This window comes from Malaclemys terrapin, chromosome 1 (genome assembly GCF_027887155.1).
Source record: "Malaclemys terrapin pileata isolate rMalTer1 chromosome 1, rMalTer1.hap1, whole genome shotgun sequence".
NCBI lineage: Eukaryota > Metazoa > Chordata > Testudines > Emydidae > Malaclemys > Malaclemys terrapin.
The window spans coordinates 121,190,965-121,207,548 of NC_071505.1; the positions used below are offsets into that span (position 1 = coordinate 121,190,965).

Below are 16,584 nucleotides of genomic sequence, written 5' to 3' on the forward strand. Positions count from 1 at the left end.
ATTGTATGTACAAAAAGCTTACAAGTGGAGAAGTATTACAGTAGGAATTCACATTATCTATCCCCTATGCTGTACAAACTACAGACATGCAATCTACTGCTACACAACCTGCAGTGCGAGAAAAATGACTGACTTGTGAGATGCTTCTTGACAATTAAGAATAGCCAATGTGAAAACATTTTATGTTAGTAAATCATAAAATGTTGGTATTTGCTATTTTTGTCTCATCATTTCTGGGGAGAGGGAGGGGGGGCTTTCCCATCCCAAACCAATACAAATCTTAATATCTTGTTGGGTAGCTTTGACCAATAAACACAACATTTAAGGTGTTGAAATTAAACAGTAAACTAGTCGTGTTTCTTGAATTGTGCAAAAATGACACACTCATTTTGGGTACTTTGTTTCACCTTGCCCACAGGTTTACAGCACTGCTCGGTAGCTCTGTGTCATACCTCATCTAACGATACCAAGTGGGTGTCTGCGCATTAAACTTTAAAACTACAGCCCTTTTTGGAGAATTGCTGCATGCCTAACAGGAGTGTGTTGCCGTTGCTCAGAGGAGGTAGCAGTACTCAACTTTTAAAGACAGGGGAGGCAGGGATTTTATAGAAGGATATGTGGGATGTTTGATGTGACTTGTTCTGAGAACTCCCAAAAAATTGCTTTCTTATTTTTCATTGGTTTTTATATTACATATAGCTTTGCACTTCTGGCAACAAATGTGTCAAAGCATGAGTCTGGGGGGAAGTCATAATAGTATTAAGTCCATGATAAGAATTAGGAGCATGAACACCAAGCTGAAATGGGATATTTTACAGCAGTATTCCATTACAGCTAGCTATGAAGGGCCTAAACTCTCACTGGCTTCAAGGGGAGCAGGATAGGGCCTATAATCTTTCACCGTGGATTCCCTTACTTTAGGTGGGTGGCCTAACCCAACATTCCTCGTCTGTGCTTTTGACTGTCTCAATCACTTTGGTTTTTAGAACAGTATTTAGCTGATTGTGGAATTATGTAATTACACTAATAACATTCATTACATAATTTGTGTACATAAGCAATAACTACATAATTATACCATCTAATTATATTATGACATGTAGTGAGAAGTTGGTAAAAACCATTATGAAACTTGCTACAAAAGGTGGCCAGTGCACCTGCAGAACAGAACTTTCAGGGCTAGCTTTAGAAAGTCTAGTCTCCCATTTTGTGGGCACAATTTGTCTGCATTTGTTTAATCCCACAACTGTGAAGTAGCTTAATTCACATCTACCTGATTTGCTAGGAACGAATGCAATGGCTACTGCAGCAAACTTTTGCATCCACTTTATTTGCAGGTCCCAAAATGAGGGTCCAACTTTCAGGGGGGCAGTTTATGCCCATAAAAGAAAGGCCTGAAAATTTAAGCTTTAATCTTCATGTTCATCACTTGTGCAGTCGTCTTACAAACCTGTGCTTTGAGTTAACAGGAGTATAAAACACCACCAGACAAGCTATAGCTTTATCATTTTAACTAAGGAATTGGGAAAATGAAGCTCAATGCCATGGGAAAACACTTCCCTTCTTTCTTAACATCAGGTTTGCCAAACTTTAGCCTAGTACAAGTTTTTACAATCAAATTATAGAAAACACCACCACACCTTTTGCGAACAGGGGCTGCTAACCGGGAGTTTCGCAAGGGAGTTCTCCAGGTGAAGAAGGAGCAATACAGCACCCTTTTGGGGTAAGTGACTGTCTGTAGTGTGTGTGTGTTTGTGTTTGGGGGTTACTTGCTGTGTGCTGAGCTTGTGTTTGTCAGTCTGGTTGGTTGGTTGGTTGTTTGAAGGACCGTGTGCTGTGGCTGGCAGTTGGAAGCTGTGAGCTTCAAAGGAAGGTTTGAAAGCTAGAAGCCTCTGGTAAGTGGCTGAGCCTTAATCAGTGGGCGGGGCATTCATACAGGCTAGGGCTTTATAAAGCAGCGCACAAGCGACCAGGGGCTGCTAACTGGGAGTTTCGCAAGGGGAGTGGGAAGGGGGCAAGGGTCCCTTGCCGGTTCTATCTGTTTTCCCTTTATTCCCCTTAAAACCTAAACTTCTTGCTTAAACAATCTTTCAGCAGACAGGGGCTGCAGACGGGAGTTTGACAGAGGGAGGCTTACGATGGTTAGGAAGACCCGCAACACCTGTGCCAGCACTGCTTCTGTCTCCTCTACCTGCGCCTGTAGCCAGACAGAGTGCCTGAGCATGGATGCTTCTACCCAGATCCTGGTGTGGTTTTGCAGCAACTGTAACTTGCAATTTCCACTTACTGATATCCAGGCTGGGGGGACCATCCAATGTGAAAGGTGCCTGCTGGTGGAATCTCTCAGGTAGCAGGTGGGAGAGCTACAGGAGGAGGTGGCTAGGTTGAGGAGCATCCGAATCCACGAGCAATTCCTGGACAGTGTCCATGTGAAGACAGCTGAGGTAGCTGTCCCAGTATACAGGACTGCTGATACACCACTGGTGGAGGAGGAGATGGCTCAGGGTGGACACTGGCAGCTGGTTACTTCTGGCAGCAGGCAGTGCTCCACCCCTGCTCCGAACCCTCCCGCTGTGGTAATAGGTAACCGTTATGCTCTTCTTGATACAGGAAAGAAGGAATCACCCCCTACAGTAAAGGAGGAGAAGCCTCATACCCCTAAGGCTGGGAGGTCTGCTGCCACCACTGCGAATAGGAAACGTAGGGTAGTGGTGGTCGGAGACTCTCTGCTGAGGGGGACGGAGGTGCCCATCTGTCGCCCTGACATTTCATCTCGGGAGGTATGCTGCCTGCCGGGAGCCCATATCCGAGACGTTACGGAGGCATTGTCGAGAATTATCCAGCCCTCGGACTACTACCCTATGCTACTCATCCATGTGGGCACAAATGATACTGTGTGGTGTGACACTGAGCAGATCAAGAGTGACTACAGGGCTCTGGGAGTACGGGTGAAGACGTTTGGAGCGCAGGTGGTATTCTCTTTGATTCTTCCTGTCAAAGGTAGGGGCCTGGGCAGAGACAGATGCATCATGGAGGTGAATGCCTGGCTGCGAAGATGGTGTCACCAGGAGGGCTTTGGCTTCCTAGACCACGGGATGCTATTCGAGGAAGGACTGCTAGGCAGAGATGGCGTTCACCTTTCGAGGAGGGGAAAGACCCTATTTGGACACAGACTGGCTAACCTAGTGAGGAGGGCTTTAAACTATGGTTCGACGGGGACAGTGAGCAAAGCCCACAGGTAAGTGGGGAACATGGAGATCTGGGAGATGGGTCGGAAACGAGAGGGAGTGTGGGCTATATTGGCAGAGAGAAAGGAGGGTCAGGACAAAACTGGGAGGAAAGATCAAACCAGTATCTTAGATGCCTATATACAAATGTGAGAAGTATGGGTAATAAGCAGGAAGAACTGGAAGTGCTAATAAATAAATACAACTATGACATTGTTGGCATCACTGAAACTTGGTGGGATAATACACATGATTGGAATGTTGGTGTGGATGGGTACAGCTTGCTCAGGAAGGATAAACGGGGGAAAAAGGGAGGAGGTGTTGCCTTGTATATTAAAAATGTACACACTTGGACTGAGGTAGAGATGGACATAGGAGATGGAAGTGTTAAGAGTCTCTGGGTTAGGCTAAAAGGGGTAAAAAACAAGGGTGATGTCATGCTAGGAGTCTACTACAGGCCACCTAACCAAGTGGAAGAGGTGGATGAGGCTTTTTTTAAACAACTAACAAAATCATCCAAAGCCCAAGATTTGGTGGTGATGGGGGACTTCAACTATCCGGATATATGTTGGGAAAATAACACAGCGGGGCACAGACTATCCAACAAATTCTTGGACTGCATTGCAGACAACTTTTTATTTCAGAAGGTTGAAAAAGCTACTAGAGGGGAAGCTGTTCTAGACTTGATTTTAACAAATAGGGAGGAACTCGTTGAGAATGTGAAAGTAGAAGGCAGCCTGGGTGAAAGTGATCATGAAATCATAGAGTTTGCAATTCTAAGGAAGGGTAGAAGGGAGAACAGCAAAATAGAGACAATGGATTTCAGGAAGGCAGATTTTGGTAAGCTCAGAGAGCTGATAGGTAAGGGCCTATGGGAATCAAGACTGAGGGGAAAAACAACTGAGGAGAGTTGTCAGTTTTTCAAAGGGACGCTATTAAGGGCCCAAAAGCAAGCTATTCCACTGGTTAGGAAAGATAGAAAATGTGGCAAAAGACCACCTTGGCTTAACCATGAGCTCTTGCATGATCTAAAAAATAAAAAGGAGTCATATAAAAAATGGAAACTAGGACAGATTACAAAGGATGAATATAGGCAAACAATGCAGGGGCAAAATTAGAAAGGCAAAGGCACAAAATGAGCTCAAACTAGCTACAGGAATAAAGGGAAACAAGAAGACTTTTTATCAATACATTAGAAGCAAGAGGAAGACCAAAGACCGGGTAGGCCCACTGCTTAGTGAAGAGGGAGAAACAGTATCAGGAAACTTGGAAATGGCAGAGATGCTTAATGACTTCTTTGTTTCAGTCTTCACCGAGAAGTCTGAAGGAATGCCTAACATAGTGAATGCTAATAGGAAGGGGGGTAGGTTTAGCAGATAAAATTAAAAAAGAACAAGTTAAAAATCACTTAGAAAAGTTAAATGCCTGCAAGTCACCAGGGCCTGATGAAATGCACCCTAGAATACTCAAGGAGCTAATAGTGGAGGTATCTGAGCCTCTAGCTATTATTTTTGGAAAATCATGGGAGATGGGAGAGATTCCAGAAGACTGGAAAAGGGCAAATATAGTGCCCATCTATAAAAAGGGAAATAAAAACAACCCAGGAAACTACAGACCAGTTAGTTTAACTTCTGTGCCAGGGAAGATAATGGAGCAAGTAATTAAGGAAATCATCTGCAAACACTTGAAAGGTGGTAAGGTGATAGGGAACAGCCAGCATGGATTTGTAAAGAACAAATCATGTCAAACCAATCTGATAGCTTTCTTCGATAGGATAACGAGTCTTGTGGATAAGGGAGAAGCTGTGGATGTGGTATACCTAGACTTTAGTAAGGCATTTGATACGGTCTCGCATGATATTCTTATCGATAAACTAGGCAAATACAATTTAGATGGGACTACTATAAGGTGGGTGCATAACTGGCTGGATAACCGTACTCAGAGAGTTGTTATTAATGGCTCCCAATCCTGCTGGAAAGGCATAATGAGTGGGGTTCCGCAGGGGTCTGTTTTGGGACCGGCTCTGTTCAACATCTTCATTAACGACTTAGATATTGGCATAGAAAGTACGCTTATTAAGTTTGCGGATGATACCAAACTGGGAGGGATTGCAACTGCTTTGGAGGACAGGGTCATAATTCAAAATGATCTGGACAAATTGGAGAAATGGTCTGAGGTAAACAGGATGAAGTTTAACAAAGACAAATGCAAAGTGCTCCACTTAGGAAGAAAAAAATCAGTTTCACACAAACAGAATGGGAAGAGACTGTCTAGGAAGGAGTACGGCAGAAAGGGATCTAGGGGTTATAGTGGACCACAAGCTAAATATGAATCAACAGTGTGATGCTGTTGCAAAAAAAGCAAACATGTTTCTGGGATGTATTAACAGGTGTGTTGTGAGCAAGACACGAGAAGTCATTCTTCCACTCTACTCTGCTCTGGTTAGGCCTCAGCTGGAGTATTGTGTCTAGTTCTGGGCACCACATTTCAAGAAAGATGTGGAGAAATTGGAGAGGGTCCAGAGAAGAGCAACAAGAATGATTAAAGGTCTTGAGAACATGACCTATGAAGGAAGGCTGAAAGAATTGGGTTTGTTTAATTTGGAAAAGAGAAGACTGAGAGGGGACATGATAGCAGTTTTCAGGTATCTAAAAGGGTGTCATAAGGAGGAGGGAGAAAACTTGTTCACCTTAGCCTCTAAGGATAGAACTAGAAGCAATGGGCTTAAACTGCAGCAAGGGAGGTCTAGGTTGGACATTAGGAAAAAGTTCCTAACTGTCAGGATAGTTAAACACTGGAATAAATTGCCTAGGGAGGTTGTGGAATCTCCATCTCTGGAGATATTTAAGAGTAGGTTAGATAAATGTCTATCAGGGATAGTCTAGACAGTATTTGGTCCTGCCATGCGGGCAGGGGACTGGACTCGATAACCTCTCGAGGTCCCTTCCAGTCCTAGAATCTATGAATCCCATCTTTACTTCTAAGTATATACTCAATACTCTAACCAGACCACACAACAGCTAGTGCACTGGACAAGGAAGACAGTCACCACACAGATTAAGATACATCAATCTCACCAACCAATCATATTTTCTGGTCCAAGCACAGCCAGAAATGTTGTCTATTTCCCCTCAGTGATTGTGCAATACTGATGTTTCCAGTATCCTTTTTCCAGTGCTATTTAAATTAATAAATAATACCGTGCTATTCCATACCTGCTGGGAGGTGGGGGGAGGAAGGCTACTTGAAGCTGAGCTCCATTAACCCTCAGCATTCACTGAATGATACCCCAAAGGTCTGAGTCTTAGAGATCAGCCTGAGGCCCAAAGTATGGAGATGATCTCTCAAAGTTCAGCAGTGTGAGGCCTCAGGGTTTTGGTTCACCCCATTACACAGCTAATAACTATGTTCACATCCCTCTCTCTGTGTTTTACACAGCTACTGAAGCTGTCCAAAAAAATCACCATCTGACTGTCTGTAAATGGACAAATGTGACATGGTCCAGGAGGGTGATGGATCAGCTCCTCAGCACCAACTGAATTAGCTGGATTGGGTGCTCAGCAACTTGATGGTGCAAAACTTCTTCCTCCAGTGCTGCATATCCATTTGAACAGCCCTTGTATTTCCCTCCACAGCAAGCGCCGCTGGAGTTGCTGCCTAGAGCTTGACATTTTAACTAGAACTGGCCAAAAAGTTTCCAAGGGAATTGAATTTCAACGAACACTGAGAGAAATAAATTGCCCTCCCTCCCAACATCTTCCAACCACCTCCAACTTCCTTTCTCTCCTAGATCATGGCCTACTGTTATTGCTCTCTCCCATTGTCAGCAGTATGTAGACACTTGCATGAAGCAGCCTCCTTACACTGAAGTCATGATTGCTTTTAAATACCCCTATGAAAAACAAACAATACTTCCCCATTCAAAAAAAATTCCCCCCAGTAACAAACTCTGACTCCTCCACAAGCTAAGCCATCTGCTTCTCAGCACAGGAGTGGGATTTTCAAACTGATCAATTCAGCACTTGAGGTTAAAGGTAGTTTGATGCCTTTGTTAATATTTTAGAGATGTGAGTCTGGAGCACCTGCCATTAGGTCTAATGTAAAATACATTAGTGCATTGCATGGGAAAAATCCAACTGCTGGCATCAGAGGATTAACATGTACTATGAATATCAATACACACACTGGAATAAATATTAATATACTTAACATACTTCCAAAGTTTAAAAACGAAAAATTGTTGGAGGGGGAGAGAGGAAACTGCACAGGAGAGAACTTTCTAACCTGTAATTTTGTCAGTCCATGATTTTAAATACCAACTTGCACTGGGATAAAGTGGAAACAGATCAAAGAGTAACTTTTAAAGGCTTCTGCCACTATGTTCAAATGGTTTATCCACACAGAGCAGTGCACATAGTTTTACTCTAATTTTCTGTTCTTTCCACCCTATTGGAAAGTGCAGATTCAATATTTCCTTGCAGCATTCATAATCAGAGATTGGGGATGTCTCAGACAATCTGAAATTCCTATGTACATGGCTGCTCTTCTGTCCCTGCCCAATGCATGCTCGTATCATCTCAGGACACCATTACATGTCTCATATTCAGCAAGACTCCATTCCAGCAAAGCACTTAAGCACCTGCTTAACTTTAAGCACTTGAGTCAAAGAAACTACTCTCACATTTAAAGTTAAGCAGGTACTTAAGTGATTTGTGGACTAAAATAGCAAGTGAAGTCAGCTTGAACAACAACAAAAGATCAGCCAGTCATCAGAAGAAATAAATAAATTAATGGAGATATCCTATCTCCTAGAACTGGAAGGGACCTTGAAAGGTCATCGAGTCCAGCCCCCTGCCTTCACTAGCAGGACCAAGTACTGATTTTTGCCCCAGATCCCTACGTGGCCCCCTCAAGGATTGAACTCACAACTCTGGGTTTAGCAGGCCAATGCTCAAACAACTGAGCTATCCCTCCCCCCTCTAGAGAATGAAAAATGCACACAGGGCCTGGTACACTCTTGCTTACATCCTTTTCTGGGATATAAATATACCAATCCTTGGTCATATTCATAGATCAGCTTCTGCTACCATAGATCCTAGTGGAAGACGCCAACAGTGGAAATCTGGAAGGGAGAGCTAGGGCTGTGCCAATTTGGCATATCTCCTGAACAGCCGCCTCTGGCGGGGCTGCTCTGGATTCCTGACTATGAGTGAAATCTACTTTCCCCAGTGGAAATCTCCGGAGGGAGGGTGGCCATGGCAACATTGCCATCTCTCCTTCAAATGGCTCCCCCTAGGTTGCCAGGCAGCTGCAGGAATGTAATTCCCTGGGAATCTAAACTGGTGCAAGCCACCGCAAAGGACATCCTCCAGCTTTTCTGATCACCACAGCAGCTCTACTTGGTCTTTTTAATAGTTCAGTGGAGGAGTAGGAGAAAGAGCTACTTTTCAGTGCTGACCCTGTATTCTCTTACTCAGCAGGGGTTATTTTGCTGGACAGCAGCCCAGTGATCCTGGACAAAGGAGCAGTAGCAGATGTTCTGATCCATGCTCTTTGGGCTGGTTTGGCTAATTAGGGGAACCCACAGAGAAGGAGAGCCAATGTAAAGACTGTAGCCTTTATCTTGTTCATTATGATGGAGATTGGGCTTTGCTACAGTCCATCTCAGACATATAAAAATGTCTTTAAAAATAGAGATCAAAGCTTCTCATTGTTAAGGAAAAAAACATCCCTGCTATATCGACAAGGAACATCTTTCAACTGCATAAAGCACAGCTCACGCAAATGACTCACCACAATCATTTGAGCCACGTAACTTTCAGGACCAGTGTATTCGGTTGGGTCTTTCACTTTGACCAGAACGATAAAGTACAAATAATGCCACATGTTGTGTTCTGACTTTATGTGCTCCTCAAATGAAACGGTCTTATTGTCAAACTTGTCTCTCTCAAGTCCTGCAAAAGACACAAAACATAACGTGATATTCCACCTGATCAACATTTATCTTCATTGCCAGTGTAAAAATAAACTCTGAAAAATGTCAGAGAAAGGATGTTAATTTAAAAGCTATAATTATAAGCAGTGACTGCTATGCAAGACCTCCAGCCACTAAAGCATTTCTGACAAAATTATTTCAGCCCCATATTTATTCTTTCATGATATTCCTTCTTAATAACAACAATATAATTAAATATCTTATACTTTTATAGTGCCTTCTGTCCTGAGGTATAAAGTACTTTACAAGCTTTGGCTCTGATCCTGCAAAAAAATAGACTATAGATATGAGCTGTGTAAATTAACATGTAGTATTGCCACACAGGCCCTGATCTTGCATAGATTTATGAACATGCTTAGTTTTAAGCATGTGAATAGCCCTACTGAAGCTTCAGAGGGACTGCTTGTGTGCTTAAATGCATGTAAGTCTTTGCAGGATTGAGGCTCAAGTCATGAGAAAAACTGTTCGTTGTAAACACTTGTGCAATAGATTAAAAACTATGGCTGAGTGTCATGCCCAGGGAGGACAGGGATGCATGGAATTATTTAATCTGTTACAATTTCCCCAATCTGCTCTGCTATGGAGACCTGAGCAGAGATTAAAGCTTCCCTCATGTGAAATCTTCCAGTGGGTATAGGGTCCTTTCTTAGGGGAGGTGTGATTCGCATCTCTCTGCACCAGCAAGGGTGAATCATAATCAGAAAAGTTCTATGTAATGACACCTCTTATTCAATTTATCTGCTCCTGTGTCTCTTCAGAGTCACATCTCCTTATCAAGTGGACAGGCTGTGCTACAATTAACATCCTGGAGCCTGTACTGCTACAGAAGAGTGTGTTGTATTTTTATCTGTTTCGCTATTCGACAACATCAATAGCTGTGCTCCAACTGCAGAGCCTTGATTATTGGTGACGATGCAAACAGTGGGATGAATACAGCTTGACTCTCAGATCCCAAGTGGAACTCACAGAGCCAGTTGTTAGAAAAGTCATCTTTTGACTTGTAAACTGCTGCCAGGAAGGAAGAAATGTACAATCCCAGTCTATCGTTTTTACATGTTACTTTTCAAGGGATGACTGCCCTTCAGACTCTCTCTTATTTAAGGAGCTTTCCCCACCAAATGCCACTGTAGCTCAATAGCACCCACCACAAATAAAACAGGTTGTCTTTAAGATTTCCTCTTTCTTCTGTTTTTCACTCCTAAGGTCAGCAAATGTATCAATGATGACTCCAAAGATGAGATTCAGAACAATAATTATGACGATGAAATAAAATAGAAGATCATAAACAACTCGGGCAGCAAACAAGGGCTCCTGAAACAATAAGAAGGTTTCAGTACGATATAAAAATAGCACACAACTAAAATATTAAACCACCAGGTACTTTTTCAGAACATTAGCTACAGTAAAGCAAGGCACAGATGCAGGTCTTAGGCCAAACCCTGAACACCTTACTCATATCAGCAGTCTAACTGAAGCCAAAGGGGTTACTCTCATGAGCAGAGTAAGCAGGATTTGGCTTTATGTGCTTTTATCCCCTCCTCTTTGGATTTTCTGTAGTTCTCTATTGCTGCCAATGTTCCCTGGTTCCATGTTGCAGAAAGGTTCCTTCTGAGCAAGGCTGGATTGGACTCTTAAGAGAACCATAAGGCCCTCTGCCCATCAAGGCAGACAGGAGGCAGTGACTTCAGTGGACTATGGATCAGGACCTAGATTACTATTATCAACACAAGCAGCTCTTTTCCCCCAAAGCTGAGCGCTCTATCGCTGCATTCTCATCATCCCTCGCTGTTTGGTTAGCAAGAGAACATACTTGTGAACTTAGACCTGAGCTCTGCAGTGCAGAACACCAACCACGGGGCTGTTATGGTGTCCTTGCACATACTGTGCATTCTGAACTAAAATGTCATTTTGTTGAAGTTATGAATTTTATTTTAAATGTATTGCATTAAAACAAAAGCAAGTCCCCTTTGCTTTTTTAACTTTTGGAAGTTTATTGGTGTATTTGAAAATCTCTTTTGCCTTTGTTAGCAGAGTATGTTGCTTGATATGAGTAAATAATAGGATCTTTTCCAATGCAGATGCTAGACTAAATCTCAGCTAACCATAAACCTGATATACTACAACCGAGAGTCTTGACATATATGTATCAATCAACCCCATTCAAAGGTTTGCATTTGATTCCTACTGTAATGGGAAACTGATCCAATCGGGCAACACTTCTTAGCACTGCTTGGAAAGTTATAATTTGCTCCAGCTCTCCAGAAAGGTAACTAGCACCCGGAGTTCCCTTCTTCATGTAAAATCACTGCATTGAGCTTTTGCTCTTCTCATTGAGCATTCCATCTGGTATGTTAAAATTACATTTAATAAGTCATCTGCGTGACGTTTGCGTAGACTAGATAAAAATATTTTCTATATCCTGTAAAAGTTGATTTCAGAGCTCACGAGGCACATGAGAAAATATACTTGCATTCTGTTAGACAAATGCTTACGTCTTTGGAAGGCTTTCTTAGCACATCCCCCACACCACCACCATTTCTCAGGCCTTGGTTTAATACTGTAACGATGCACATTAGCAGAGTGTCACAGGTCCTCTCAATTCCATTCTCCTTTTCTTCCTCACCTACAACCACAACAAAGAAAGGCTTGTAAACCAAAGCATCAACTGATCACTCCCAACACAGCAATAGACACTCTGTTTATTAGAAAAAGTGGCTGCTACAGTAATTTGCCTTTCATCATTCTACATCTGTAATTATTTATCATCCCTATCAATTTTGAAGCCACAACATTATAGCTTTTTTGACAGCAATACACTTAACCTGACAGAGAGGTGGTGAGAATCCTTCTTTGTTCTCCCACAGGTAACCCAGCTAATAGCCCAAGTCTGCAAGCTTTATTCATGAGAATACTCTTTACTCATGCGAGTACTCCCACTGGCTTCAATGGACCCCTAAGTGCATAGCTGACACAGAGAGAAGTGATGTATGGGAATTAGAGGTATATTCAAAAGTTTGTCTCTTGTGAAATCATTCCCCTACATACGCTCGTATAAACCAAGTCATGCTATCATTTCCACCTATTAAACAGTGGCTGGCTTATGCATGACTCATTCTAGCAGTGATTGGGGTTAGGGCAAAGAACTAAGAGCATGCCTACTGAAGTAAATGAAAGGCCCCCACTGACCTCAAAGTATTGGATTGGGCAATATAGGCCTGGAAATCTGGGTTCTATTCCTATGCATGCCACAGAATTGCTGAGTCATTGCAGCCAGGCTACATAGAAGTAAGTTGGGCCTTATGCATGAGAGTGCGCAGCGGGGGGCTGCATTGTCATAGGAATCCTGACCAACAGACAGAATTCCTCCCGAGACTCCCATGCTGCAGTGGCAGTATGATCAGCTTTCAAAGAGGACAGTGTGCTGTGGTGACTGGTGCAGTGGGAGTAGAATCATGGCTGGCCTTTCTCCTGCCCCTACTCTTCCCTCTCTGTTTGGGATGCACTTGCTCATGCTGTGTGCCTGCCTTGCATAAGGTCAGCGTTTCTCCCATGTGCTGATTTTTAGTGTGGGGATTTCAGAAATAACACAATTTAATAAATGTCAATTTTCTGCTTCCCTGGTTCACTGAAATGGTATACATAAGAAATTATTGTGAAGGCGCCACACTCTGGGCTCTGAGATATCTTTGATTGACTGAAAACCCTTTGTTCAGTAAACCAAAATTCACATTACGGATAATGCCTTATATCAATATTGATTTAAATAAAGGTTAGCAGAAAGAAAGGCAAAGCAATGGATGGTAAGTCCTTGAACCCAAAGACCTATGCCACTAATACACTATCGATATAGATATTTGTCAATCTTCCCTCCTAGAGTGTAATAATAATACACTACCAGATGTGATTATAATAATAATAATATCAGAGAAGTGGTAGGTAAGGTCCTATGGGAATTAAAACTAAGGGAAAAAGGAGTTCAGGAGAGCTGGCACTCTCAAAGGGACAATATTAAAGGCAAAGCAGCAAGCTATCTCAATATGAAGGAAAGATAGGAAGAACAGTAAGAGGCCAATATGGCTCCATCAGAAGCTCTTTAATGACCTGAAGATTAAAAAGGAATCCTACAGAAAGTGGAAACATGGATAGGTTGCTAAGGATGAGTAGAAAAGAACAGCACAAGCAGGTAGGCAGAAAATCAAAGGCTAAGGCACAAAATGGGTCACATCTAGCCAGGAACATCAGCCAATAGAAAGACAATCTATAATACAGTAGGAGCAAGAGAGACAAAGGAAAGTGCAGGTCCACTTCTTAATGGGGAAGGATAACTAATAACAGACATCAAGAAGGCGGAGGTGTTTAATGCCTATTTTGCTTCAGTCTTCACTAAAAAGGTTAATGGTGACTATTGCTTAACACAATGAATATTAACAGCAAGGGGGAATGAACGCAAGCCAGAATAGGGAAGAAAAAGTTTGAGTTAGATATACGCAAGTGAGCAGGGCCTGGTGAAATTCATCATGGATATTTAAGGAATTAGCTGAAGCAATCTTGGAACCATTAGCAATCATCTTCAGGAACACATGGGCCACGGGGTGAGGTCCCCAAGAACTGGAGAAGAGTAAACATAGTACCTTTAAAAAGTACCAAAGTATCTTTAAAAAGGAGGAACAAGGAGGACCTGGGGAATAACAGACTCACCCAGCCTAACTTTGATACCTGGAAAGATATTGGAACAAATTAAATAATTTGTAAGCACCTAGTTATAGCCAACTTAATGTTCTCCTTTGACAGGGTTACTGGCCTTATGAATAGGGGGAAGCAGCAGACTTACTATATCTTGATTTTTAGTAAGGCTTTTGACAAATCTCACATGACATTCTCATAAGCAAACTAGTTCACTATTTCCCCTATATAGTTAGTTTCCTCAGTTGTTTTTATCGCTCAGTAACAGGAGAGACAAAAACATACTTACTAAAAGGCACTTAGTGCACATTAGTAGTGGAGGGCTATAGTACGTGAAACTACTTTTAAAGTTTTTTTTTTTTTTTAATTGACTAGATTTCATGCTGACAATGTCCCTTTAACTTAGCTTTTCAAGCTAAATTGCATCTGAGATGAGGACGGCAGACAAAGTGTATCCAGACATTCAGTGGCATATGCTGCATTACTAAGACCAACTTATGAGATCCTAAACTGGAGATAACAGCTGCTTTCTCACTAAAGGTAAGGATAAAGCTTATCAGCTGCTGGCTTTTGTGATCTATGAACTCAGCTAGAAGGCAGATATTTGTACACATCAGTATTAAGATTCAAAATTTGATTTTGATAACAAATAAATGTCTGTGTATTTGGAAATTAGGTGTGGGAAGCACTCACACTCTAGGCAAGTTGCCCGCACAGCTCTCAGTGTAAAAAAATGTGGCCACTTCTGACTTTGAATAACGATAGTCAATTTTCCTGACAAGAAAAACCTCTCCTGTGTAGTAGTAACTTACAGACACTTCTACTTTAAATGTATCACCATTTGGGGGGGCTTTTGTACTAACCTGGGTTGGTAATAGGTAGGGCAGTAGAGCAATTTTCTTTTGCACATGTTTCCATCATGGACGTTAGAGTTGTGGTAGGAACTTCACCAATACCTGACAAAATGAAAAGCAGGATATTGATCAAGAGGCATATGCTGTAAAGTACATCTATTAGACATACCAAGCACATTGACACAAAGTTTAAAATCACAAATCTCTTGACATGAATTCTTGATTTCTTTAAAAAAAAATCAAGAAGAACAAATTAGATCACGGCAGAAAGAAAGCATTCAGCATGAACAGCTCAGAACTATGTCAAGGAAGAATTACACACTATTTTACAGTTACAGTACATCACAGCTATTCCACCATTACATTTCCGTAAATTAATGAATCTACATCAAACGCTGCTACTTCTAGTTGGAACAAAATGTATTCAAACAACGGTCAGATATGAAAATAATGTCAGTTTTAAAACCATTAGATAAATTATTCACAAAGGCTGACAAGCAGGACACCGAGCTGATATTCAGTCTTCATGAATCTAGAATATTTAGGAGTTTTCAAGGATAAAAACACAGTTTGGTACTGTTTGTAAATATGTATGGGTTTGAGTAAAACACTAATTTAACATTCCCAAAGTGGGTAAATGTGTACATCAGCTTGATTTTATCAAACACCAATTTCAACCTGTGCATTGCAGACAATTTACAGCATTTCAAATCAGTGTTGCAAAAAGTTTAAGGAGCAAAAATGAGGGCAAAAATCATTCACTCCAAATAATAGTCCAAAGTATAGTAGGCTGTTTAAGCAGTGAAAATGGATTCATTCTGACTTTTTCCCATCTGAGGAGTGTTAAGCTAACATTTTAAATAAATTTTTGCTGTACAATATTCTGCTAACCTGACATCTTCTAATGCCATCCGTATATTTTCTTGACTAGATTCTCACGTATGAATGCTAGCAAGAACACAACAAGCCACACAAAATCTCCAGAGAACCCAACAAAGGGAACACAGAAACATAGGGATTGCCACCCTGCATCAGACCAGTGGTTCATAGAGTCAGGTATCTTGTCTCCAACAGTGGTCACAGGAACTTTCTGAAATTAAATTTCAAGTTCTTGATCTTAGCCTGGAAGGTTTTTTTTTTTGTTTTTTGTTTTTAAAGTTACATACAAACCAATTCAACCTTTTCAAGTGATCCAAATATGGAAAACAAGGTGTAGTTAAGAAATGTCAGATAGCTCCAAAATGGCTTTATCAATACTTCTCCCTTGGTATGCTCAGTATCCTGAATGAGCTTTGCCTTATTTCAAAACTAAATATAAGGTGCTCAGCGCATTCAAAGATCAGCCCCTAAAGGAATTAATCACAAGCCCATATTGTTTGGTCTAAGGGTAAAATTTTGACTCCATGATTTTACTAGGGCCAGGATTTTACCCTTAAAGTCTGTGTATAGAACTTGCAGTGTATTTAACAGAAGTTCTATGAAAGTTCCATACATGCGGTGTAAATTTCCACCTGGATTTAAAAAAAAATTAAAAAATCAGTCATACAATTTTAACAGATTTAGTAGACGTATACATCAGCATAGGGCAACCATGCATAAAACAATACATTCCATGTACAAGATGCATTAAAAAGCTATATTTAAGTTGCTATGACTTACTCTTCTCAAACAATAGTGAAGTGTGTAATGTTTCGTTAAAATTCCAACGTGAATTGGAATGGGAACAAAGTAAATGAATTAACTTGTGTGATTTTTTTAGTAATATTTCAAAAGATAAGCCTAGGTCCGAAACAAACCTATGGAGAAAAATTTTACCTACTAGAAT

General features: G+C 41.4%; 1 protein-coding gene and 1 long non-coding RNA gene across 4 annotated transcripts in view; one reads left to right on the forward strand and one right to left on the reverse strand.

Annotated features, from left to right (window-relative positions):
• The window catches only part of ITPR2 (inositol 1,4,5-trisphosphate receptor type 2), a 352,852-nt gene that overhangs the window by 23,639 nt on the left and 312,629 nt on the right, over positions 1-16,584 (reverse strand). For all 3 annotated transcript variants that reach the window (XM_054037167.1, XM_054037158.1, XM_054037175.1), the window contains 4 exons: positions 14,769-14,861; positions 11,715-11,845; positions 10,368-10,533; positions 9,021-9,181 (listed from right to left, as the gene is read on the reverse strand). In XM_054037167.1, the coding sequence (XP_053893142.1) occupies positions 9,021-9,181; positions 10,368-10,533; positions 11,715-11,845; positions 14,769-14,861 (551 nt within the window). The remainder of the gene's footprint in view (positions 1-9,020; positions 9,182-10,367; positions 10,534-11,714; positions 11,846-14,768; positions 14,862-16,584) is intronic.
• LOC128841782 (uncharacterized) lies at positions 3,157-15,795 on the forward strand. The gene is made up of 3 exons (XR_008445918.1): positions 3,157-3,238; positions 14,312-14,445; positions 15,691-15,795. It is a non-coding gene; the product is annotated as an uncharacterized LOC128841782 (long non-coding RNA).